Source organism: Petaurus breviceps, unplaced genomic scaffold (genome assembly GCF_028583685.1).
Source record: "Petaurus breviceps papuanus isolate PSGF00001 unplaced genomic scaffold, PetGlider_PUasm1.0 339, whole genome shotgun sequence".
NCBI classification, from domain to species: Eukaryota; Metazoa; Chordata; class Mammalia; order Diprotodontia; family Petauridae; genus Petaurus; species Petaurus breviceps.
The window spans coordinates 1,868,855-1,896,520 of record NW_027186112.1 but is presented as its reverse complement, the minus strand read 5'-3'; the positions used below and the strand labels follow the sequence as shown (position 1 = coordinate 1,896,520).

Here is a 27,666-nt window from a genome sequence, read left to right as displayed (position 1 = left end):
AAACCAACAAGGTGGGGTCCTTGGGGGTTCACGGCACTTCATCCCACCCACCATAGTCACAAGTCCATCCTCCCCCTGGGTCCCAAACTGTGGGAAGCAGCCAGGAAACACACTCAGTGCCCCTGCTTTGCTGCTCAGTTCTTATCTTTTCCTGTGGCTGAATTCCAAACTCCTGGGCTCCTTCTCCTCCCGCAGGTGGCAGCCGCTCCTGGCTTCTGCCCAGGTCCCGATGCAGGCAGCTCACCATTCTTGCTCTCAGCTCAGTGAAGTCCGCATGCAGGCCATTCTTCTCTCCTGCTCCATGGTTCCACAGAGTCACAGCTACCACAACTGGGAAACAAACAATTATCCCAGTCCCCATACTTTCCTTTTACTCTGCAGATCCTGTTCATGACGCCATTTTGTAGCAGCAAGAACCCCAAGCGTCCTCAGGGTTTGCCGCCCATACAGGTTCTTGGATCTGCTTTGATAAAGGAAAGCAACTCAGAATGTGTTAACAAGCTTACTTTAATCAGTCAGACATATATCGTTTACCTTGTTCAGGGGAAAAAGGTCAGCACCCCGAACTTCAAAGCGTACAGGCAGAATTATCAAGACAGAAACAGATCAAGTAGACAGATTTCCAAACTGTCCAACCATTACATCCATACCCAGTCAACATCTGGGTTTTTCAAAGCCAGGGGGGCTCTCGACAACGGCTTTTCAGAATACAGATCAAATCACAGAACACTTCTCAAAGTGAGCTCCCAAAACAAAGCCTCACATCAGGGCTTATATAGCCTTCTCCTGGCTCAGAGAATGTAACAACCTTATTGACCCACTGGCCAATCAAAAAGTATCTACTGAAAAACAAGCTTCCCTCCCCAGGCTTCAGGTGCACTTTAGCCTAGGGGCAGGGAAGATCTTCCAAATTTGCATTCCTATTACAAATGTCCATAAATAATGTGATAGTCCCATTATAATCTGCTCTGCTCATATCACATCTGGAAAACTAGGTCCAGCTTTAGGCAACATATTTTAGGAAGGACCATTGATAAGCTGGAGAACATCCAGAGAAAGGCAGCCAGGTTAATGAAGGGAGGATTGATTTATCCTGCAAGGGAATTATTGGGTAGATAGATATTTGATGTTGTATTTGATGTTGTGGATGTAGCCTTAGAAGGAAGAACTAGGAGTGACAGGTTGAAATTGCGAAGAGGCACATTTAGGCCTTAGGGAAGGAAAGCATTTCTGACAAAACTTCCCAAGAGTGGTATGGTTGACTTTAGCAGTTGGTGACTTTTTATTATTCTGAAGAGGGTATTTCTTCCTTTTTGGGTGCCATTGGACTGTATGACCTATGAGGTCTGTTCTTCCTCTGAAACTCTCTAATGTATGGTCATATTTTTACTCCCTTTCTTTCCTAAATCCTTCTTCCCTTTCCTACCCTAAAACATGTACCCCCCCTAGTAATATGTTCCTTTCAGGCCTCTTTTTGCCCCTCTGGGTCTTTCTAACTTACTCTGGATATTTCTCCTCCTCTCCCTAGGGTCTGGGATGAAGTGAAAACAGGCCTGTTTTCCCTGTGATACATAGATACTTCTGTAATAGTAATGAAATTTAAAGATCCCCCTGTATTGGCTTGGTTTTTGGTTTGATTGTGTTAAAACCCAGAGCTTGTGAATCCCACTTGTGGGATGGACTTGTTGACGTGAAAAGAGAGGGCTGAACTGGGAGGAGCTGGTGACGTAAATTTAGAGAGACACAAGAAAAAAGAGAGGCAGAAAACTTTTTGGAAGCAGCACCTTGGAGGCAGAGAGAGACTGAGAGGATTACTGAGGGCCAGTTTGAATTGCCCAGGACTTTTGAGAGCTGCCACCCAGAGCTGCCAAGGACTGAGGAGACATGGCTGTTATGCTGGTACTTTGTCTGTTTTGATGTTGTTTTGCTAGATTCTGTCCACTGGTGAAGGACAGTCTTGTTGTTGCAGAGGTTCTGGAACCTTGCTGTTGGTTCAGAAGCCCTGAAGAAGGATTTTCTTGTTGTATGTTTACAGAAATCCTGGGAGAGGGTTTTGCTAATGTTTTCAGGGGTCCTAGGACTGTTCTGCAGACAGAGAATGAATTAATGAAGACACTGGCCATGTATCTTGTGGCCTTGCTAAGCTTTGTCTCCCCAGGAACAAAGATTGCTGAGACCTTGCCTCTGGTCAAGATGAAGAAAAGACCTCTCTTTGGGTATTAAATGCTTTGCTTAAGCTTGTTGTAACTCTGGGGTAGATTCAATTGTAATCCAGGAGTGGGGAACTTTTGACTTTTTGTGCTCTGTGATTAAACAAATGAATGTACTTTACTTATGATTGGAAACTAATCTCCATTTGAGAAGAGGGGCTTTGTGGTGGACTAAATGAATGTACAGCTGAGGGGTGGAGTGGTATTTAGAAGAGGTACTTCCAGGGGTGGGGTAGTACTTGGAGATTATTAAATTACACTTGGTAAATGCCATATTTTGAATTATGCTATATTTTGATTCTGTCTGTTCTTAATTTGTCACTGAATAAAATGGAGAGCACCTATGCTGGTATTTTGAACCTTGGGAAGTTGCCTTTGCTTGGCATTACAACTTCCCATCTTATTTCTCTTCTCATGAGCAGGATTTCCAGTTTCCAAACCTGACCTGACTTACCAACTGGAGCAAGGAGAAGAGCTATGGATCTTGGATCTGAAGAAAGAGAGGAGACCCTGAGAACCTCCTGTACAGGTGAATGATGGAGAAAACTAGGTACTGGAAATCAAATCAATCAGTCTGTCAGGAAGTATTTATTAAATCAAAATCATTATTCTTTCACTGTCTCTCAGCAGTGTATGTATAGAATTTAGGTAAGACAACAATCCTTGCCTCAATATGGGAATAAAACCCCAAAAGAGTGTAATATAATGCCAAGGAAAGGCAACTTCCCAAGGTTCAGAATACCAGCATAGGTGCTCTCCATTTTATTCAGTGACAAACCAAGAACAGAGAAGATCAAAACATGACATCATTCAAAATACAGCATTTACTAAGGGTGATTAAATAATCTCCAAGTACTACCCCACCCCAGGACCTTCCAATCATTCAATCAATTACAAAGTCTCTGTTCTAAATACTTCTCCACCCCTAGGCTATACCTTAATTTAGTCCACCACAAAGTGCCTCTTCTCAAATGGAGATTAGTTTCCAAACATAAGGTCAAAAGTTCCCCACCCCTGAATCACAATTGAATCTACCCCAGAGTTACATCAAGTTTAAACACAGCACTTAATACCCAAATGGAGGTCTTTTCTTCATCTTGACAGGAGGCAAGTTCTCAGCAATCTTAGTTCCTGGGGAGACAAGGCTTAGCAAGGCCATAAGATACATTGCCAATCCCTTCATGAATTTATCCTCTGTCTGTAGAACAGTCCTAGAACCCCTGAACACATTAGCAAAGCCCTCTCCCAGAATTTCTGTAAACATACAACAAGAAAATCCTTCTTCAGGGCTTCTGAACCAACAGAAAGGCTCCCAGACCCCTGCAACAACAGCACTGTCCTTCACCAGTGGACAGTATTCACTCTCTGTCTGCAGGACAGTCTCAGGGCTTCTTAGTGAACAGCCAGGTTCCAGGACTTCTTCAACAAAAGGACTGTCTTTCACCAGTGGACAAATCTGGCAAAATAACATCAAAACAGACAGACAAAGTACCAGCAAAACAGCCATGTCTCCTCAGTCCTTGGCAGCTCAGGGGGCAGGTCTCAAAAGTCCAGGGCAATTCAAAGCGGCCACCAGCAATTCTCTTAGTCTCTCTCTCTCCAGGAGGTGCTGCTTCCAAAAAGATCTTCCGCCTCTCTCTTGTCTCTCCAAATCTACGTCACCAGCTCCTCCCAGTTCAGGACTTTCTTTTCACATCAACAAGTCCATCCCACAGGTGGGATTAACAAGCTCTGGGTTTTAACACAATCAATTTGAAAACCAAGCCAATACAGGGGAATCTTTAATTGCCATTACTATCACAAAGAGATAAACATAATGGTTTTAAAAAGCCATATTACAGGAGAAAGTACTGTGTAAGGTCCAGAAGGGAAAGTTAGTTATCTACATCTTTTAGAATATTTTGGTATAGGAAGGAGCAAATGGAGGTGGTTTTGAGTGCTTGTTCAAGGGAAAGTGGAAAGCAAAGACAATAAGAAAAGTGAGAACATACAGTGCCTTCTAAAGTAAGGTTTAAAGCATAAACTAGGGATCTCTACCTGATCCATGGGAGAGCAAAAAGCCTCTCTGGCCATATAGAGCAGTTTTTTACTTTGGGTACAGCTGGGTCAGGGTGGGTTTTGAGTGAAATACCTGTTCTGTTAAACAGAACTTAAAATAATCCACATAAAAGATGAAGACTTCCCAGAGTAAACAAGAGACAAAGATTGGAAAAGAAAACAGTTCCGGGTATGGGTGGGTGGGGAGAGAGGGATAATCTTCATGTATTGGAAGAACTGTCAGGATGAATAGGGCTTAGAACCTGTTCTGCTTGGCCCCAGAGAGCAGTACTGGAAGCCATGGGGAGATTCCTTTTCTGTTATTAGACATGAAAGGGAACCTGTGGATAATATCATACCAAGAATAACCACAGTTAGAGACTTGTGTCTAGACACTCAGTGATTATCTAGTTCAACCCATGCCTGAAATATAACTTTCTTTCCAACATACCTAACAAGTGAACATCCAACCTTTGCTTGAAGATTTCCAGTGGCAGGGAAGTTACAGCCTCCAGAGGAAACCAATTTCACTTTTGGATACTTTTAATTATTAGGAAATTTCCCCTTACATCAAACTGCATCTTTGTGACTTCTTCCCATTATTCCTATTCTGCTCTTCAGAGCTAAACAAATAAAGTCTAATGCCTTTTCCGTTTTACCCTTCATATACCTAAATACATCCCTCTTTTCCACAGTAATTCTCTTTAATTCCTTCAACTGAATCTCAAATGTCTTGAACTTGAGGTTCTTCATTATCCTGGTAACATAATCTATAATCTCTCTAGCTGACAAATGTCCTTCCTAAAATGTTGTACCTGGAACTGAACACGATATTTCTGATGTGGTATGACCAGGGCAGAGCACTGTGAAGGTTCTCTAGCTTTGGATGCTGTGGCATCCAAATCCTAAGATTTCATTAACTTTCTAGGCTGCCAAATCATGCTGGTAATAGATTACTAAATCTAGGTTCAGAAAAAAATATATAAGTTTAATAATTTAATTCAACTTTAATTGAACATCTGAAAAATTCCTAGTACGATAAAGACAGTCCTTGTCTTTACAGGGCTTTCATAGTAGATGGAGTGCTAAATTTAGAATTAGGGGCCTGGACTTGAATCCAGCCTCAGATGTTTACTAGCCTTATATCCATGGGCAAATCAGCTTCTCAGGCTTTGTTTCCTTATCTGTAAAATGACTGCCTGTTTTTGTGTGGAAAGTGTAAGTCAAGTTAACAAACATTTATTAAGCATCAATAAGTGCCAGGCACTGTGCTAAAAAGAAAGGTGTAATCCCTCCTTTCCAGGAGATCACAGTCTAAGGTCACAGACATGAAAACAGGGTAAATTGAGGATAATCACAGAAGGAAAGCATTAGCATTGAAGGGCACTAGAAAAGGAACTGAGAGGTAGAGATGAGGAGAGAGAGTATTCAGGCACAGGGGACAGCCAGGAAAATGCCTGGAGGGGAGAGATAGAGTATCTTGTTCAAGGAATTGCAAGGAGTCTGGGAGACTCGACTGGAAAACCCGAGTCAAGTACTTCCTGAACTAGGTGATCCTGGGCAAATCATTTAATCGTTTTAATCTCAGTTTGCTCATCTATGAAATAGGGATGATAATAGCACCTATCACGGAGTTGTTGTGAGGATCATACAAGAAAACCCATGTTAAGTGCTTCACAAACATTAAAGTACAATATATATGCTAAGGGCTCTAATAATAATTAGTAGTAGTAGTTGTGGTCATCATCATCATCAGAGTCGTAGTTGTGGTCTCAATTGGCCAGAAGGGAGATAATATAAAGGGGAGTAGTGGGAAATAAAGCTGGAAAGATTGGAGTCATGTTATTTAATAAAGCATTTTATTTTAGAGGTCCAGTGTATTTTAGGATCCAGTGAAAATTTTTGAGCAGGGCAGTGACAAAGATTATTTTGTTAGCTCAGTAAAGATTCAGAATCAGTAAACATTTATTAAGCACCTGTTGTGTGCCAGGTGTTATGCTAAGCTAAAGCTACAAAGAAAGGCATGATTGTCCCTGCCTTTGAGGAACTCCATACTAAAATGGGGGAGAGAACATATAAAAATATGCTGAAAAATAAGTTGGGAGAGGAGGTTACCAGCAGGGCATGATGAAATCCTACAGCCAGGTGGGAAATGATTTGAGGAGGTATAAGTTTCAGAGTTGATTTCATCTTGCAGATTGATGAGTTTCTGGAGATGATGAAGTCTAGAAAAGCAGGCAGGTGGGAAATGATGAGTTGAATTCCCTGAATGTCCATAGACAGCCTTTGTCAGCCTTTGGAGACTGGGAAGAAGACCAGTTGGGAGTCTAATAGAGTTGTTTAGGATGTGCTGATGGTATCACGAGTAGAAGAAGTTTAAGAAGCCCTAGTCTAGGTGAGGAGTAGTGAGGGACTGAACATAGGGTGGTTGCATATTAGTGAAGAAAATAAAGTGAATTGGGATGATGTGATCGCCCTGTGGTGTCATCATTAGAAGGAAGAATGTTGGGAAGTGGAGGCAGGTTCAGAGAAGACAGCCATTAATTCAGGTTTGGACATAACTGATTTTGAGGTGCCAAAAGGGACATTGAGGTGGAAATGTCTAAGGGGCAGTTGGAGATATGGGACTGGAGCTCAAGCGAGATATTGAGGCTAAACATAGATTAGGGAGTCAGCTGCAGGGAGCCCTCTGGATCTTTGAGTTGAATAGGGTGATAGAGCAAGACTTGTGGCTTGGAGGGGTGATGGTGCCCCCCTCATCATGAATGTGAGGATGGGTCATGGAGGTGAGGTGAACAGGACTACCCTGCATTCAAAGCTGCCACATGTTATAATAATAATAATAATAACCTTTATATATGGCTTTAAGGTTTATAAAGCATTTTACTTATGTCATCCTATTTGGTTCTCACAATAACCTTGAGAGGTAGGTACTATTATTATTCCTATTTTATAGATGAGGAAACAGAGACTGAAAGAGGTTAGGTGACTCATCCAGGGACACCAAGTGTCTATGGCTGGAATTGAACTCAGGGCTTCCTGACTCCAGGTTCAGAACTCTATGCACTGTACCATCTAGCTAATTCTGACTGACCTACATGAGGGAAGCATGATGGTAGACAAATAGGTTTACATGTTACTGTGCAAAGAGAACTTAGAAGGGAGTAACATTGCCTAGTATCACAGTAGATAACAAGAATATAATAGGCTCGTTGTCTAGGATATTTTCTATTAGAATCAAGTGATATGACATTTTTTTATGTGAACATTCCAAAGGTATCCCAAAAATTAAAAAATGGGGCAGGGGAGGCAATAACTGGAAGACTGTTTCAGAGAAGGTACTTGAGAATATGTTTCAGTTCTTGGTTAGCCAGAGTAGCTGAACAGCAAAGAGAAAACAGATGGAGAAATGTTGTGTTGATTTAGAGATGGGGAAATGTTTGATGATAGCAGTAGGTGTGGGCCATGTGCAGGGCCAGGATGGGGTCACTTTGGAAGGATCCTGAAAAGGAATTAAGGCTCTGTGGGGTGTTCGTATTTTGAAAGTGAACAACCATGCCTAGTTCCTGAGAAAAGAAGGAACAGCTGGAGGATGAGCTGTACTCAGTTTGGAGCCTTAAAAAGCATTGTATGTGTTCTGTGGAAGCATGAGCCTAAGAAAATACGTAGCTGAGGGTAATGTCATAGAGGGGAGGAGAGAGATCAACACTAAAGGTTGTGTCCTATGGGATCAGATGCATTGTGTTGGGCTCCTGAGGAGGTAAGTCATTGATAGCAGGTTGATAGCGTATGGCAGCAACAACTTCACTGTTCCTCATTCAGAGTTCCTATCAGGTAGATAACTGTCTTCATTATATCTCTGTCATCTTGGAGGCTTCTTTTTATCAATTTCCTTGCTCCCCTTTTCCACACTCCTTGAAACTCCTGCCAGCCTCAAATACACCTCCCTTATTGCCGCCTTGTTACCTCGTGAACTTCCTGTGCATACTGCATTTTGCCAGCAGCTTATTCTCATGAGAGTCTTCTACCCTTCCTTCTCTGGCTACCTCTTTCTGTGGGGGTCACTCCTTATACCTCATTCTCTTGTTACACTTTGAACTATACTGCTCTTTCTGAATATTCCTTCTGAATATCCTCCGGATTCTAAAGCAGTTTTGACATCTGTCAAAGCCGTATCTTTACTAATGTCAGTGACGTTTACTGCAAAATACTATCTAAATGTGGCTTATTTTTCTTTTATTTAAAAAATGATCTTTTTCCTACACTAGCAGTTTCTTTCTCCCAGTACAAGAGATAGGTGATGTTTTCTTATTTTTTTCAGATTGTGAAAGAGGGACTGAGAATATGTGGTCCTATGGAAAAGAAGCTTCAGAAGATGTATAACTGCATACTTTATTGCATGGAAGGACATCAGAATTATTCCTTATGGATATTCCTCAGAAACATAATTTTGGAGAAATTTGTGGATCTGACAGGTTAGGAAATCATCTGGGAAAATCTGCTGGGATGATTTTGAGGGAATCCCTTTCCCCAGAAAGGGAATTCAGGCCAGTGAATATAATCCACAAGAAAATGGCTAAAAAAAGATAACCCAGGAATATAAAGAGTTTGGGAGAAGCTTTGGCCTAAATCCAAACTGCATCCCACATCAGAGAAATGTTATAGGAGAAGGAGCCAACAAATGTTATGCTTGTGCCAAAAGCTTCAGATATAATTCTGACCTTGTACTACATCAGAGAATTCATACTGGTGAGAAACCCTATAGATGTGATATCTGTGGGAAAGGTTTCACTCAGAGCTCACAACTAATTGGACATCAGAGGACTCATTCTGGGGAGAAACCCTATAAATGTACTGAATATTGGAAAGCCTTAAGTCCAAGTTCAACTCTTATTTGACATCAATGAATTCACACAGGTGAGAAACCTTATACATGTAATGAATGTGGGAAAGGCTTCAGTTGGAGCTCAAGACTTAATCAACATCAGAGCATTCATACTAGCGAAAATCTCTATGGATGTGAAGAATGTGGGAAGGCTTTCAGTCTTGAGGCTCACATCTTATTCAACATCAGAGAATTCACACTGGAGAGAAACCCTGTGAATGTAATGAATGTGGCAGAGCCTTTAGTCGGAGCTCACACCTAATTCAACACCAGAGAATTCATACTGGTGAGAAACCCTATAAAAGTAAAGAATGTAGTAAAGCCTTTAGTCAGAGAGCTAACCTTATTAAACATGAAATAATTCACACTGGAGAGAAACCTTTTGAATGTTGGAAATGCGGAAAAGCCTTTAGTCAGAGCTCTTGGCTTATTCGGCACCAGAGGGCTCACACAAAATAATTTTCACTAGAGATCAAGCCATAAATGTAGTAAATATTGAAAAGTTTTTATTTAGAGGTCATGTTATTCAGAATTCACACTGGAGACAATCCTATGAGTATAAGAAATGTTGGAAAATATTGGTTACCAGCTCAACCTTTATTTCAATATCAAGAGTGTTCATATAAGAGAATCATCTAGTGAACATAACAAATGGGGAATACTTCAGTCAGACTTGGTGGGGTTAGGGCCTGTGTCTAGTTAAAAGTTGTTGAACATCTGTCAGTAAAGCACCGTTAACTCTTGGCCATTTGCCAGGACTTTGGGGAAAATTGCTAAAGAAAATTCTTCATTGAAAATAGCATGTGTTGGCGGCTAGGTGGCGCAGTGAATAGAGCACCAGCCCTGGTGTCAGGAGGACCTGGGTTTGGATCCGGCCTCAGACACTTAACACACAAAAAAACCCAAACTAGCCATGTGACCTTGGGCAAGTCACTTAACACCAATTGCCCTCCAAAAAAGCAAAAAAAAAAAAAAAGGGAGAAAAATAAATGTTTGTTCATTGAAAATAAAATTACATTTTGGGGCAGCCAGGTGGCGCAGAGTAAGAGCAGCTGCCCCAGAGTCTGGAGACCTGGGATCAAGTCCAGGCTCAGATACTTAGCATCCACCCAGAAACACCTGGCTGTGTAACCTTGAGCAAATTATTTAACCCCAATTGCTTAGGGGCAGCCAGTGAGTAAGAGCACTGGCCCCAGAGTTGGGATGACCTGGGATCAAATTCGGGCTTAGATACTTAGCACTACACCCAGAAATAACTGGCCATGTAACCTTGAGCAAGTTACTTAACCCCAATTGCTTAAAAAAAAAATAGCATGTGTTAAGATAGTATTTTTACCTATCGTTAAATAATTTATCAGTTATATTAGGAGGAATTATTGTCAGTGAAACATTTTCTCTATAAAGAAATATTAAACAATGTGAACTAAAGAAACCAAGAGACCCTACTCATGGGGTATATTTCTCCATTAAGGCCCTTTCTCTTCTGAGTTCTTGAGTGATTTCTCTTTTAGGTGTGTATTTGAGGCTGGGCATTGGAGAGACTATTGGCATGACTCTGAAGGCAGAATACTGCAGTTGTGAATACCTTAGCCTAGCCCTAGCTCATCTCTTTTTCCCTTTTCCACTCATATTTTTGGACAACACAACATCAGGGGCTGCAGTGATCTCCCTGAGCTCAGCATGAGACTATACTTCTGGCTTTAAACAGAATTACAAATTAAGTGGAATTTATCTCCTGGTTCCTTTACTTCCTTTGGGAACTGATGGTCTCACTCCTACCTCCCATTCACCCCTAGTACCTAGGAATCTAAAGCTTTCTGATCTCCTTCTCCTAGCAAAACAGAAAAGGTTATTGTCATTTATACTTTCTAATGTGAGTTTTACTCAGCTGTTTCCTCTGTATTTGCACTTTAAGCCTCATATGTGATGTGGAAGTGACTGTATTTGGGGTTTGAAGATATTAATTTGAATTCTATATCAGCTGCTTGCTGTCTCTATGTCCTTAGATGGCAGAGGATGAGATGGATAGATATTGTCATGGAAAAAAATGAACAGGAACTTGGACAGACTCTGAGATAGTGGAAGATAGAAGGATCTTTCATGTTATGGTCAATGGGTCATGAAGAGTTGGACATGGCTGAACAACTGAACAACAAATGTCCTTAGAAAAAATGTCCTTAAAAAACCTTTCTTTTCAGGGCAGCTAGGTAGCGCAGTTAATAGAGCACCAGCCCTGGAGTCAGGAAGATCTGAGTTCACATCTAGCCTCAGACATTTGACACTTACTATAGTTGTGTGACCTTGGACAAGTCACTTAACCCCAATTTCCTTGCCTTCCATCCTCCCCTCAAAAAACCCTTTCTTTTCTCTGTGCCTCAGTTTTCACCTTTGTAAAATGAAGGAGTTGGACTAAATGAGCTCATAGGATCTCTCAGTTCTGAATTTGATGAAGTAATGAAAAAAAAATTCTATCCTTATACTCTTGGGAGTTTCTGGCTTTAGTTAGCAGAGGTAGATATATTGGGGTAGAGAGGAAGGGGTCACTATGGAAAACAAAGAGCAAGTTAAAAAGGGAGACTCCAAGAGGACTGTTGCTTTTTGGAGAGCAGAAGTTAAGGGATTTAGCTATAGACGCTGGAGGCTAATTCCTGGGAGCTACTAGGAGCTGAGGACCACCTTCTTCTAGTTGCAGCCCTAGGTCCCCTGTGTCAGTTATCGTTCCCCTAGCCTTTTTTCTCTTCTATTCCCTTTCCTACCTAAGTGTATGGGATCCAGGGCTCTTTTCCACTGTGATGTCTCCCTTCTCATCCAGTCTGGTTCAGTTTTCCATTCAGGCAAGCTATCCAAACCCCTGTAGTCCAAAGTGTTTGTTTACTTGGGCCAATTTGTCCTAAAGGACACCTAGGTCTCACAAAATCTCAGTTAGAAAGAACCCCAGAGAACATCTAGTTGAATCTGAAGGGGTATTCTCTTTAGGATATTCCCACCACATGGCTTTTCAGCCTCTTCTTGAAGGGTAGGAAACTTTGCCTTCTTAGGCAGCCTATTCCCTATTCCAACTCTACACATTTTGGTTTTTCCACATTTCAAGCCAAAGTCTGCCTCTGTAAAACTTCTATCTATTGCATCCAGGTTTGCCCTCAAAATTGAAGAAGCCTCATCTACATGACAGTCTTTCATGACAGCTTTCCAAATACTTGAAGACAACTATCAGAGTAAAAGAAGTTTGACCTTTTAATTTTCTATTACCTTTATAGAGTATTTCTGTTATATTATTATATATAGTATAATAACATTATATTATATATAATATAATAGTATTTCTATACCTGGTCTCCTTTCATTTAGCTCATCTTCCTTCCTACCTCCCCATCACCCACCAAGGGTGGGTGTTTCCTAAGACTCACTCTCTCCTTTTGGTAGGTAGTTTAGTATAATGGAAAATGTGCTATGTGTGGAATCACATGACCAGTGTTGTGGTCTTGGCACCAATGCTGCCTAGCTGTTTAATGGTGAGAAAGCCATTTCACTCTTCTGAGTTTCCTTTCTTTTAAAATAGGTAAATCAATATTTGCATTATCTACGCCACAGGGTTGTGTGGAGGAAGGGTTTTATAAAATTTAAAACCATATATAAATGTGAGATACTGTTGACATCATCCACTTCCATGGTTTCATTTATCACCTTAATGCAAATAACTCTCAAATCTCTCTACTGCTTCAACATCTCTCCTGTATTTCTAGCTCCCTGCTGGATATCTCCATCTGGATGGCCCAACAGCAACTCAAATGTACCATTTCCATAATGAAATTCATCATCTTTCCCATAAAACCTGCTCCTCCAATGGCCTACAATCCTCCCTGCCACACAGACTTGAACCTCTTTTCCCTGACTCTTTTGCCCCACATCCAAGGGCTTGTGAAGGTCTCAGTTCCATTTCCTCCCATCTCATATGCTCCCCATTCCCCCCTCTATCACCACCCTTGTTCTGGCCTTCATCATTTCTTAACTGGACTATTCGAAAAGCCTCATTTCAGTTCTGTTCAGTTTAATAAGAATTTATTGAAGGCCTCCTTTACTGTCTCTGGTCTCTCCTTTCTTCAGTCCATCCTTCCCACAGCTGCAAGAATTGCATTTCTGGTGCTGGTATGGCTATGTTATATCCTTTTGGTAGGAGAAAATTAGCCTGACATGAGGCCAACCACATTGTGGTTCTGAGCTGCCTTTCCAGCTTTGTGTTTCTTCATGTCCCTTTTTCATGTCACACCCTGGCTGGAATATTAGCAGATTCCTCTTTTGCCACCTCTTTGTTTTCATGCATGGTACTGCCTGCAATATACTTGTATGTCCAGCCTATTGAAGTTCTCTTCTCTTGAGACCCAGGGCAGGTGCTGTCTTCTTCATGGAACTTTTCTTGAAACTGAGGTTAAACCTTCAGATATCTCACTTCTCATTTACCTCGACCACATTTTACTTTATATTGTATTTCTTTGTGTGTAACTAACTGTTTCAACTCTCCAATTAGGTTTCAAACTCTTTTGAGTTCTGAGATGTTATCTTAAAAAAAACTTTATATCCTCAGTGCAGCATGCCTTGTATAGAAAATGCTATTTGGATTGATTTTGAAGGTCTTTGACTTCTCAGATGCATATCTCTGCATCCCTGGTCTTGCTTATAGCTTTGCTCATACATAGAGTATCTCTCCCTCCTTCTAGGCCCAGCTTAACCCTTTTCCCCAAACCCTCCCAATCAAGCCTACCCTTATCATCTTAGCCCATAGTGATTTCTTTCCCCTCTGAATTCCTAAACTCTTATTGTCTATATAAGATATATATATATGTAGTCATCTGGCACTTTATATTAATGGTCTATTTATGACTAATTCCACTCTTCAGCAAGACTGTAAGATGCTCAAAGTGACCATATCTTATATTTTTAGGATCACAGAATGTAAGAAACTAAAGGGATTTTAAAAGACCATCTAGTCCAACCCCTCTCATTTAGGAGACATGGAAACTGAGAATCTGAGAAAGAAAGTGACCTGCCCAAAGCTGCACCCTGAATTAGTGCATAGCAAACCTAGGTCCCCAGATTTATGGCTTAGTGCCTTTTCCACTACCTTATCCTTATGTCCCTGGTGCCCACCATTGCATCTTGCATGTAATTGGTTCTCAGCACAGCCTTTGCAGCATGATGAAAAGTATCTAAAACATGTTTGTTTGTTTTTTTTATACAGATGAGAACATACACATGGGATCAAAGAGAACTTGAGATGGAAGGTACCTGAAAAGTTATAAAAGTGAAAAGAGGAAAAATGAGGATTGTGTTTTGGCTGTGAAAGTAACTCTTAACTCTAGCCTGCCTGTTGTGTTGAATGGTTCACTATTTACCAAGCACAGTAGCCATTACTTGTGTCAGAGAATTTTTGGTGTGGGTTTTACTTGAATATGATGGTAAGGTATGATCAGATCAGTCAGAGTTGGTCATATAATCCAGCTGATCGCCTGGCCCCAATCCTAAGGAATTAGAGGAAGCTTCTGGGGGTTGCTCAGGGGTTTTCCTTAAAGATGCAGCCCCTTCAAATTTCTTGCAGAAATTTCTTGCAGCACTTTGGCTAAAGCTCACCTTTGCACTTACCTCCACTTCCCTTGTACTGTATTTATTTGGATCTTTGCGCCACTTAGAATGTAAGCTTCTGGAAAGCAGGGCCTTGTCGAATCTATCTCCATATCTCCTATGCCTAGACACAGGCCTTGAAGACAGTAGGTACTTAATAAGTGTTTATTGAAGCAAATGGAATGGAAAAGATTGATGGATTTGGAGCCAGGGGTTTGTGTGACTGTGGATAAGTCATTCAACCTCTCTGAGCCTCTGTTTCTTCATCTGAAAAATGGGAATACTTGCACTACCCACAGAGTTATGGGGAAAGTAATTTGTGAACATTAAACCGCTTACAGAAATATCATTATGTATGATTATTCGAGAAATTTTGTAATAGATGTTCAAAAAGTCACCTTCTGGGACTTCCCAGAAGGTGTAAGTGGATGGGTAGTTGGGTCTGCGGTCTTTGGTCTACAAACCTGCTTGGCTAGGTCCTGGACTGAGAGGTCCCCCACCCCTCCGAGGCTATGTCACCTCACGCCTTAAGCTCTCATTGGTGCAGGACCAGTGCCACGTTTCATTGGCTCAGGGTGCAAACTCTTGAGCCAGTGACTGGGCAGTCCTCCAAGGTGAGTGGAGGGGAGATCTAAGGAGCCTAGGAAGGGCAGAACTGAGACCGAAAGGCCCAGCTAGTGCAGACCTCGTCTAGTCTCTCTGGTCCTTGAGTCCAGCATCCTCTATCCTGCGCACCCAGGCACCCTCCGGGCACTGGCTGCCTCTCCGGCATCCCCACACAGCCGGGGCTTCTCACCTGGTGACGGAACCCCTTTACGTTCAGAGGAAATCTTTAACCCCCAGACTCTTGGGGTAGCTTCAGTCCTCCGGGCGGGGCAGGGCTGAGCTTCCTGGTCCTGGGCTAAGGCCGGATGGGGCTGAAGGAGGCCGGAGCTCCAAGCCGCCCTGCCCCGCTGCATCTCTTCTGCCCCGCAGCGCTCTGCTAGCGAGCAAGAACCGAGGGAACCAGCGAGAAGGCGGGTCCTCCAGGGACCCTAGAGCGGACCGAGACGAACTCCGGATGGGCTCTAGGGGCGCGCCCCGGACAGGTCTAGGGGCGGGCGGAGGTTAAGTTTACGGCTTCAGTGACTTCGAAGTCTCCCTAAAGGTCTTGCAGGTCCCTTTCTGTCCACGCCGCGGCCCCCTTCCCCCACCCTACTCCAAGCGAAGGAGACCGGGGAGGGTAAGGAAAGAAGCATCGGGAGGACTAGGTGAGGGCTCCGGGGGGAGGGTGCATTTTAGCTTTCGCTGAGCCCCTTTGTGCTCTGGCCAGGGCTTGGGAGGGTAGAGAATTTGATTGAGACCTTGCACCCAGGAACCCACGGTTGAGACAAACTAGGAGCTGTCCGGTGTTACAGCGGGTGGAGAAGTTCCGCAAAGGGCTTCCGAGGATTCTGAAGGAAGGAGTTAAGGATGGAGGGGTTTGGGCTTTAAGGTCCCTGGAAATTATAGGGGCTGAGATGAGCAAAGGCATAGAGGTGGGACTATGTGGGGGGTGGAGGAGAAGGATAGAGACTTTTTTTTTGGGCTTTTTAGAGAGGGGAGGGCAAGGCAATTGGGCTTAAGTGATTTACCTAAGATTACAGGGCTAGTAAGTGTGTCAAGTGTCTGAGGTCGGATTTGAACTCAGGTCACCTGACTCCCGCCGGTGCTCTATTCACTGTGCCACCTTGCCGGCCCGGGACGCACTAATTCTGAGGCATCCGATTCTATTTTAGGCAGTCCTGGGAGTTAGAAAGTACATGAGTATATAGTCATACTGGCTAGAGGTGGAAAGGACCTTGTTATTTCCGGAGTTGAGTTGTTTTTCAGTCGTGTCCAACTCTGACTTCATTTGAGGTTTTCTTGGTAAAGATATTGGAGTGATTTGACATTTCTCTCTCCAGCTTATTTTACAGATGAGGACACTGAGGCAAACAGGATTAAGTGATTTACCCAAGATCACACACCAAGTAAGTGTCTGAGGCCAGAGCTGAACTCTGGAAAAAGACTCTTCTAACTCCAGACCTACCACTCTATCCATGGCACCAGATCTCACTGCTCCCAGTTGTATACAATGGGAAAAAGAGACTCAGGGGAGGTGACTTGCCCAAAGTCACATAAATGACAGAACTTTGATTGGAACTTGGATCTCCTAGCAATTAGAACTGTCCCAAAATGGAATGGGCTCAATCAAGAAGTGGTGAGTTCCCCATCCTTGGAGGACTTCAACTAGAAGCTGAATACATCTTGATAGGTCTGTTTTAATAAGGTCTGTCTGGGTTGAACTTGATGACTGCTGAGGTCCTCTTCAAATTCTGTGATTCCTAGGTCAGTTTTCTTTCCACTACACACTATTGATCAGACAGTAGGGAACCATTGAAAAATTTTGAATGGGAAAATGCGGTTGACTTGTATGAAAGCAGTGAAGGTGAATGTGACAATTGTATACAGCAGTGGTGTCACACTCAAACAGAAATGGAGCCCCTTAATCATCCATAAGGACCCCTGCAGAAGCATATTGACTTAGAAAACCATGTATTAACATTTTCTGTGTTCTGCTGTATTTTTATTTATTTTGTCAAATGTTTCTCAGGTTTTATTTTAAAACTGTTGTAAAGGAAAGAGCAACAGAGCAGATAGAGGGAAGAGTCTGCAGTGACATTACAGTTTCTGGTTAAGGTGACCAAAGTAGATAAATATGGATGACAAGCTGGCTAGGGAATAGAGATGTTTTAGGCATTGTGGTTGGAGATGACATTAGACAGAGTGATCCACAAATAAATCTCTCCTAAGAGGGGTAATTGAATAAGTCAGTTAACAGTTGAAGGTTCAGACCCAGAGCTTGTGAAAGAAGTCAGTATACCACTTGAATCAGATCTTTTGCAGTATACCTACATCATTTTATTTCAGGTGAATTCACAGACCTTCAGTTGCTTACTATTGTATTGGGCAAGTCATTTAACCTTTTTGAACTCAGATTTCCTCATCTCTAGAAAGGGAGTAAAAATACTTGTGCTACCTACATTACAGAGTTGTTAAGAACATATCTGCAAAGCAGTATAGGAATGTGACATATTATTTATTCAAGTATTATTTATTATTAGTGTTATCATCATCATTGTTGTGAAAACTGTACTGTGTAATGGGAAGAACTTTGGACTTAGAGTTACAATCAGGAGAGAATGGTTTCAAATAACATCCCCAGCTCTTACTTTGTGTCCTTATGTCATTCTCTTGAGTTTCAGTTTCATCTGTGAAACAAAGATAATTATCTCTAGTACCTTCTTCAGAGACCTATTGTGAAGATCAGTCAAGATAATAAATGTAAATCATTTTTACAAACCTAAAAACGACATAAATGTTAGCTATTTGTCATTTGATTGGATTGATTGCTATTCTTTCTTAGATGATCTGTTTCTGACTGAGGATTATCAAGTGGTTTCAGTTGTGGTAGATGGCATGTTACCAAAGGCTTAATGAATGAAGCTGCCTTTTACTCCCTTAATCCTCTAGAAATGATGCACAGCCCTGAGACATTGGGCCCACAACACAGCTGAGTGAGTCCCAAACCAGATTAAAATGTAGTCAGGAAATATGTGACAAAATACATAAAAATACAGTAGACTATAAATAATGTTAATATATGGTTTTCTAAGTCAACATGTGGCCTGCAGGGATCCTTATGTATAGTTTAGTGGCCTCTACTGATTACAGTGCTATTAGAAGCCTCGACTCTGGGGAAAACTACTACCCTTCCTATGCATGCCCAAGAATACTAATCATGGAGGATATTATTGAAAGTTATATACACAGACATACATCATAAGTGTACATTTTTCTTTTTTCTTTGTGTGGTCTAATCTGTAGTTAAAGGGTCAGAGGGAGTGGGTCTATACGAAGATCTTGAGCAGAGGAATGTTTACTTTGATGAGCCTCAATATTAATACCCAATCCGTTGAGTGTCAAGGATTGTCCACATACATATGTAGAATAAGTCAACAGGATTCAAATAAAATTCCAAAAATATGTTTCTGCATATTAAATGCAGAAACTCTATAGAGAGACAGGACTCTCTTTTCTAAAAATTTCCTTTGTCACTGAACACATAGCTGGCCAAATCAGTAAATATTAAGTGCCCACTATGTGCCTGGTACTTGCTAAGCTTATATAACCAGGTGGGTTTTGCCTATATCATGATAGTAGATAGACTATACACTAAGTAGAGACAGATGGGTATTATCTAATTAACAAATAATATTATCTAATTAACAATGACCCTGTTTAACAGAGCTGACCATTATTTCCTTTATGTGTTACTGTGTTAAGGAAGATCAGATGAAAAAGCGCTTAGTCTCTTTCTGCCTTTGACATAAAATGTCCAGAGTTTAACAGCCAGTGGTGGCAGTATTTAAACAAGGGTTTACTTTCAAATTAAATTCCCTTCTCTCTCAGGATAAGTGTCTATTTCTAAGTAGTAATACTTACGGTATGTTGTTTGTCTTTGTTCTCAAAGAGGATTGTGACTTCAGGAGAGTGATGTCATAATCTGCAAGTAAATTGGATTTAAATGAGAGAGGGCTGTGCAAAGGTACCAACCTCACTTTCTCCTCTGGAACCATCTGGTTCCAGTGGCAAGATAGAGATCAGGATGACTGGAGATGGGCCCTTGTAATACTTATGGGGTGACAGGGCCTGTGATTTCATTGGTATAGGGAGCTCCCAGTTGTAGCAGCAAGCACCCCAGCATCCCTGGGGTGGCTGCCAACACAGGTTCTTGGATCTGCTTTGATAAAGGAAAGCAACTCAAAATGGGTTAACAAGCTTACTTTAATCAGTCAAACATATATCGTTTACCTAGTTCAGGGGAAAAAGGTCAGCACCCCGAACTTCAGAGTATACAGACAGAATTATCAAGACAGAGAAACATATCAAGTAGACAGGTTTCCAAACTGTCCAACCATTACATCCATACCAAATCAACTTCTGGGTTTTTCAAAGCTGGGGGGCTCTCAACAATGGCTTCCCAGAGTCTCATCTGATCAAATCACAGAACACTTCTCAAAGTGAGCCCCAAAGTAAAGCCTTACATCAGGGATTATATAGCCTTCTCCTGGGTCAGAGAATGTAACCACCCTCTTGACCCACTGCCCAATCACACAGCATCAAGGTGTGGGCATTCCTGAAAACCAAGCCTCCTGCCACAGGCTCCATGTGACCACATTCAGCCTCTTAGGAGGCAGAGTATATTTTCAAATCAAGGAAGGTTCTCAGTCTCGTAAGCCTATCAAAGGGCCTAGGGGCAGGGAAGATCTTTAAATTTGCATTTCCATTACACAGGTTAAGATGTTTCCTATACCAATAAAGATCTGCTTTTGCCTTGCATTTCATAGTCTTAGAGCATTGCTCAGGGACATTGAAGTTAAATGTGTTGACTTGGGACACACTGCTAGTATATGCCAGAGGCCACCTCTCCATACCATGGTTCTTTCAATAATAATAGTAAGTAAAATAAAAATACTTGGAATGGATTGAGACACATATCTTCCCCATCATCTTGTCTGTTACTGGAGTTGTCTGAGGATGTTTTCAGTGAACCAGCATCCTTTTATTCAACTATAAAATATAGTTATTTTGTGCACCTGTACGTAGAACTTTAAATTAAAATTAAATTTAAAAAAATAGCAAGATAGTGACTTGTCCAAGACCATTTCTCTCTGAAGTCCATCAAACAGGATGAGAAGAATGAGATAATAATATTCTTATTTTTATAATATGAAGACTTTTTTCACAACCACCCTTTTGTGCCTAAAGTACAAATACCCCCAATTTATAGATAAGGAAACTGAAACCATTTTGTAAAATTCTGATTGAAGGGTAGCCAGATAGCTTCCCTTTCCTGTTAATTCTGAGACATTAAATTTAGTTGACTCCATTAAGAATAGAATGGCTCAATAGACTGCCCATTTAAACCCTGCCATTTAACAGACATACTCTGTGTTGGACCTCTGGTGGGCATTGCCACTAAAACATTAAAGAGGAAAATTGATGTAGCCACAAAATCTAGAGTGAGATCCCCATGAGGAATATGTAAGGGCTTCAGACAGAGAAGGAACATCCATTTGTGGGCCTGATAGCCGGGCTCATAAGGGATAGTTCCCTTGGAAAGAGAGCAGGATTGACTATGTGTGCACTGGTATGAGTGTCTGTCAGTATCTCTGTGAACCCTATAGGAATCAGTGATCTCTTCTAGAATAGGGACACTCTGGCTTCTCTTCTATATAAAACCTTTTATGGTTTCTCAGTCACAGGTCCTTATACTTGAGGTTCTCAGGAAATGGGGTAGTGGTGGTTTAGTGATAGGCAAGTATGAGGGTGGGGAGAGAGGGACTAAGCCTGGTATCTTGCGAATTCTATTAGGGAGGCACTGAAGGATGAATAAGGGTGGGGTGGGGTGGGGTTTCAGGCCAGGGCTAGGCTCCCTTGTGACTCTGATGTCTTCCCCTAGCTCTGCCTGTTCCCCAAATGCCTGCTCTTCCCATTTCCCCTCGCCTTGAATGATAGAACCAAATAATGGCATTTACGTTCCTGTAACAATCCCCTTCTAAGTGAGCTGTCTTTCCTGAGGTTCTTTCACTATTGCCCAGTCATGGCATTTTCTCTTTCCCTCAGCCTGCAACTTCTCTGCCCATCCCAGGTCCTTCCTGCTGCTGGATCAGAAGTTCATTCAGATTGTTCCCGATTTCCTTGGGTCCTCCTTCTGTTATTTCCTGCTTCCTGCCATGAGGGCACTAACTCACATGGGTTATAGATATTTTATTTATAGTCACAAATATGTATGAGACCAGAAATAAAGTCCCTAAACACAGCCCATGATTCTTTTCCTGTGAAAGGGGGCCCATGACAGCTGGGTTTCCTCAGACTATGGGAAACTTCGTGGTGGTCATTAGAAAGATTTGCCCCATGCCCCATCCAACCCAAGACTCTCTCACAAAATCCCCAAAGGAGTGGATAGGAGGTGGAGGACATAGGGTTGGCCTCCTGGGCATTATCAGAAGGTTAGTGATCACAAACATTCTTGTTTTCCCTCAGTAACTCAGCCAAAATTTTATCTAAACCGTACTTGAATCTCCTTTGATAGTTTGATTCTGATACTCTTGGAAATAAGATCTATAAGTCTACTTCCCACTTTGGGAAGTAAGAATTTCTAAATTTACCTCATGCAAGTTTTAAGACCAGCCACAGATTTAATCCTAGGGCTTGGTAAACAAACCTGTACCCACTTCTGATTATATCCTTTCAAAAAGTAGAGAGTGCCAGTCACTATTGCTTTGGTGTTTGGATTTACATAGCTAGCCTTGGAGAGATTTGAGCTTTTACTACATACTCCACAGGGTTTTTGTGAAGAAAAACGTGATAATATATGTGAAATACTAACTTTATAACCATAAAGCATTATAGAAACATTAGTACTTTTGTTGTGATGTCTAATTTAGGCATTCCATCTGAATTCAGTGCTTAGTAGTATAGGCTAACTCCTATATATAACTGCCCTTTTCTCCTGTTCTGGATATTTTCCCAGTGCCATTATATATTTGTTAAGAACTGAGATATGAGGCTTCCTCTTCTGGTTCTCCTGAAGTATGTAATCACCCAAGACTCTTCACACTTTGTAATTCCATTCTTCTCTTTCTTCCCTCTATATTTGGGCTGTCAGCTCTACCCTTTTCCTTTTCCCCTCTCAGCCCAAGAGATAGTGTAATTTTTTGGATCCAAAAAAAAATTTTTTTTTTCAGGAAACACTGACATTGGAGGGTATGTCCATGTTTTCCATGAGACAGAAATGAAAATATCTGGATCCCAGAGAAATTTCTATAGTGACATTATCCTGGAAGACTTGGGGAATATGGCTTATGGCTTTTGCTGATATTGTTACTGTTTTTATTCATGCCTGTTGGTCTACCCAATCCAGAAATGCCTCACTCACTTCAAATGCCAAATTCTGATCCTTTTTCTGGAACAGGGACTTTTTTTTTTCTCGTTTCTGTTGTTAATTTGCCTCATGTCATTTGAAACAGCTAGGTGGTATAGTGGATAAAGTGTTGGGCCTAGAATCAAGGAAACCTGATTTCCAATCTAACCTCAGATGCTTACTAGCTATGTGACCGTGGGCAAGTACTTAGCCACTGTTTGGGTACAGACATAGGACATTACTATTCTCATCCCCTAAGTGACAAGTCATATATCTGCAGAGGGAAAACTAGAAAGCTATTTTAAGTTTTAAGATATTCAGAAGATATTCTCTTCCTCACTCTCTTGGGTGCGTTAGTGTGTGAAATCTTCCAGAATTTGAAGGTTGATATCCTTACTAGTATGAGCTTCCCATTCTTCCAGCCAAGAGAGACTAAATGAGATTATTGCTTTTCTGTCTCCATATTTCTCCCTTATTGGTTCCACTGTTGCTGGAAATGAATTTCCTTCAGAGGGTCTACCTTTCCCCTCTGAGCCTTCCTGCCTAGTATTTCTGAACATTTTTGCCCTTCATTTGCCCCCTGAAGACCCAGAGGCTAGAACTGCATCCTGAGATTGTTTTGAGCCCCTACAACAAATAAGCACCCCTTTTCTTTCTGTAGGGGCAGGCCTTCCAGTTTCTAGAGCTAATGTAATCTCTCAGGTGGGTTGAGGGAAAGAGTCATGGATCCTAGATCCATGGATATGTAATATCCACAAGTCCCTGCCCAAGTGAGCAAGAGAAGATTGGTTAGAAAGAGGCACTGTCTTATCTCTAAAAATACTTAGGCTTCCCCTAAATAGGACATTGCTTTGTAAAATATTTGTAAGCAGGAAAGGGACATGTATATTGGGGCAGCATTGAGAAGTCATGCCTGAGATGAACAGGCTGGTTTGTAGGAAAGCATTGGGTCTGTGATGTTAGAATGACGGTCTTGCCTTCAGCTGTGGCTGCTACTGGGGCTACAGTAATGCCGCTGCCATGGCTATCCAGTACCCCATGGCCATGGGCCTCAACAAGGGCCACAGAATTACCAAAAACATTTCAAAGCCACAACACTGCTGCCGCCGTGGGCACTTGACCAAACACACAAAGTTTGGGAGAGATATGATTTGGGAGGTGTGTGGATCTGCCCCATATGAGAGACAGGCCATGGAATTGTTAAAAGTCTCCAGGGATAAGGGAGCCCTTAATTTCATTAAAAAAAAAGGGTGGGAACTCACATCCCAGACAAGAGGAAGAGAGAGGAGCTCTGTCCTAGCTGCCATGAGGAAGGCTGCTGCCAAGAAGGACTAGACTGGACTCTGCCAACCTTCCCCACTTACCCAATAAAGATTTGACAAAAAAAAATGACAGTCTTTATAAAATACCATGAAGGAGCTGTAAGGAAGCAGGTGACCAACCACAGCCCTAAATGGAAAAGAGTATTCTGGAAGTTGTTGGGCATGGTTGGCAAGGAATAGTTATTAAGTGTCAGATATCACAATCATCCAGTGAGAAATGAGTTTGTGGACTAAGCAGTAGGGGTAGAACCAGAGAAGAGGTAGGTATAAAAAGTGACATAGGGAAAGAAGGGTACAGCACATGGAGTAAAAGACAGAGATTAGTTGGAGATTTTGGAGGAGTTCCTTATTTGGCATGTTAAGGAGTTGATAGCACTATCCACAGTGATGGGGAAGTCAGTTATAAGGGATACTAATGTTTTATTTTAAATTAAGCCTGCCACATAGTTCAGATTTTCAGATAAACTCCTAGGGATGGGTTTGAGGGAATTTCTTTGTGCAAGGAGTCATAAAAGGACTAACAGGCATGAAAGGCATGTGTGAATGCTGATTTGAAAGAAGAATGATTCACCAAGATTCAAGCATAGATTGTACACAGTAACAGCCACATTGTGAGATGACTGTCTTTGATAGACTTAGCTCTTCTCAGCAATGCAAGGATCTAAGACAACTCCAAAAGACTCATGATCCACATCCAGAGAAAGAACTATGGGGTATGAATGTGGATCAAAGCATACTATTTGCTCTCCTTTTCTTTTGTTTCTTTTTTTTTTCTGGTGGTTCTTCCAATACATTCCAATTCTTTACAATAAGACTAATGTGAAAATATGTTTAATGGAATTGTATATATAAGAGCCTCTATCAGATGTCATACCATCTTGGGGAGGTTGGAGGGGAGGAAAGTGGAGAATATTTAAACTTCAAAGCTTATGGAAGTGAATGTTGAAAACTAAAAATAAATAATTTTTTTAAAAGATACAAATATAGATTAGAATCCTAGTCCTGATAGAGGGGGCTTGATAAAGTTTTGAATGGTAAAATGGAGTGACTCAAGATAGGTAGGAGCCAAACTTAAGTGAAGTGTGGGTCCTTACAGTTTAAATCAAGAGAAATAGTTGAAGAATGGATTGTGTACATTTCATACCATGTGAAGAGGACGTGTTTGGGGGAATGAACTTTGGAATCGATTGTGAAAAGGTCTTTGTTAATTGTTGGAATGCCAGGGTCACAAATCACATGGAAAGGATTCCATGTGGGAGATGTCTCTTAGGCAGTGGGTTTTGAAGGCAGCTTTGAGAGTCATCAAAACTGTCTACTTCTTTTAGACATTAATAAATGTCTTCTGAAATTAGTACTTTTCCTTTTCCGTTTGTTTCAGATTCTAAAGAATAAGCCATTGTATGAAAAACAGGAATTTTCAAAAGATGTAGGCTTCTATGGAAAGACAATGGAAGTCTTTATACAAGATGTTCCTCAGGAACCTGGTTTTACAGAAGATGGAAAATTTAAAAGTCAACAAGGAAACTATACAGGGGGGATTTTGAGGAACTCCTTTTCCCAGGAGAGTAGTTTCAGAAAAATGACTAAGATTCGTAAAAAAATCTCAGCAGGAAGAGCCCAGGAGTGTAATCAATTTCAGAAGAATTTTAGTCAGGATTTGTACCATACTACCCATCAAAAAAATGCTACAAAAGGGAGAACTCATAAATGTGCCACCTGTGACAAAAGTTTCAAATACAATTGTGACCTTATTCAACATCAGAGAATTCACACTGGAGAGAAACCCTATATTTGTGATGAATGTGGAAAAGGTTTCAGTTGTAGCTCATTACTTACTAGACATGAGAGAACTTGCACAGGAGAAAAACCTTATAGGTGTAGTGAATGTTGGAAAAGCTTTAGTCAAAGCTCACATCTTATTCAGCATCAGAGAACTCATACTGGCGAGAAACCCTATGAATGTATTGAGTGTGGTAAAAGCTTCATTCAGAGCTCACAGCTTATTCAACATCAGAGAATTCATACTGGAGAGAAACCCTATGGATGTAAAGAATGTGGGAAAGGCTTCAGTTCAAGTTCCCACCTTACTCAGCATAAAAGAATCCATACTGGTGAAAGACCCTATGGATGTGATGAATGTGGAAAAGCCTTTAGTCAAAGTTCACACCTTATTCTACATCAGAGAACTCACACAGGAGAGAAACCCTATGAATGTTTGGAATGTGGGAAATGCTTCAGTTGTAGCTCACATCTTGCTCAACATCAGAGAATTCATACTGGGGAGAAACCTTTTGAATGTAATGAATGTGGTAAAGCTTTTTGTCTGAACTCACAACTTATGCGACATCAGAGAACTCACACAGTAGGAGAAAAACTCTATAAATGTAATGAATGTAGCAGAGCCTTCAGTCAGAGTTCACACCTTATTCAGCATCAGAGAATCCATACAGGAGAGAAACTCTATAGGTGTGTTCAGTGTGGGAAAGCTTTCAGTAGAAGTTCAAACCTTATTCGGCACCAGACTACTCACACTAGAGAGAAACCCTTTAAATGTCAACAGTGTGGAAAAGCTTTTATTCACAGCTTACAACTCAGTAAGCATCAGAGATTTCACACAAAATAACTGTCCTTGGAGAAGAACCTGTAAACGTAATTGAAGAAATTCTGTCAAAGTTATGCTTTTATTCAACGTGAGATAATTCATATAATACTTGGCAAGTCACTTGAGCCCCAGTTTCCTTATTTGTAAAGTGGGGCTTGAATTACTGACCACACAGAATTGTGAGGAAAGCACTTTGTATATCTTAAAACACTGTATCAAATAAATGTATGTTCTATAGGAAAGAAAGCCTATGAACATTAACAGAAGTGGCAAATCCTTCAATCTCTGCTCAAACCTTTATTCAGTAACAGAGTATTTACATCAGAAAATTATTCATGATGTAATGAAAAGGGAACACATTAATCAATATTGGTTATCTAGGATTACAAAATTATAAAATCTTATATTTAGAGCTAGAAGGTATATCAGAGGTCATTCTAACTCAAGCCTCTCACTTTATAGAAAAGGAAACTGAGGCCCAAAGAGATTGTTATTTGCCTAAGATCATATGGGTAGCAAAAGACAGAGCTAGACTTTGAACCCAGATTTTCTTGACTCATAATCCAGCATTCTTTCTGATGCATCAGATATCCTCATAGAATCTTTGAAATTGAATGCCTCAGAGGTCTGCTAATCCAAGTTTTATTGCTAAGGAAACTGAAGCCCACTGAGGTTAAGTGAGTTTTCCATAGTCACCCAGCTGATGAGTGGCAGAGCCCGGACTAGGTATGAATTTTCTTAATTTCAATTTATAATTATACTGTGTTGCCTCCAATAATTTAGAACTTGTTAAAATAAAATCACTGAATCACCAGCACTGTAGATGTCCTTATAGGACATTGAAAAAAAAAATTTAAACATTCATTCTTTTTTATTCATTTTGGTTTTTCTGCTTTTCAAAGGCTATATACTATAATCATTTTGCCCAAGGTCTGAAATCTCTAAAAAATAAAGGAATAGACTAATTATCATTCCTGTGACTACAATAGCATAGAGGGAATACT

The 27,666-nt window shown here is 41.1% G+C and overlaps 1 protein-coding gene across 8 annotated transcripts; it reads left to right on the top strand.

Moving 5' to 3' along the window:
• Window positions 1-15,076: 15,076 nt before the first annotated feature.
• Window positions 15,077-26,928, top strand: LOC138167962 (zinc finger protein 135-like). 8 transcript variants are annotated; one of them, XM_069096942.1, is made up of 3 exons: window positions 15,077-15,970; window positions 16,674-16,739; window positions 25,439-26,928. In XM_069096942.1, exons 2-3 carry the CDS (start codon window positions 16,686-16,688, stop codon window positions 26,681-26,683), a joined length of 1,299 nt encoding a protein of 432 aa, XP_068953043.1. In that variant the 5' UTR covers window positions 15,077-15,970; window positions 16,674-16,685; the 3' UTR covers window positions 26,684-26,928. The 8 variants fall into 8 exon arrangements, with proteins under 8 accessions (XP_068953043.1, XP_068953042.1, XP_068953048.1 ...); XM_069096941.1 differs by having other exon boundaries at window positions 15,077-15,998; XM_069096947.1 differs by having other exon boundaries at window positions 15,079-15,970; window positions 16,674-17,023.
• Window positions 26,929-27,666: the final 738 nt, after the last annotated feature.

Bases quoted from the DNA above. Each gene is read 5' to 3' on its own strand.
- LOC138167962 (XM_069096942.1), top strand. From the start codon at position 16,686: ATGAGGACACTGAGGCAAACAGGATTAAGTGATTTACCCAAGATCACA. The intron at 16,740-25,438 runs GTAAGTGTCTGA...CGTTTGTTTCAG, and splicing joins TACCCAAGATCACACACCAA to ATTCTAAAGAATAAGCCATT.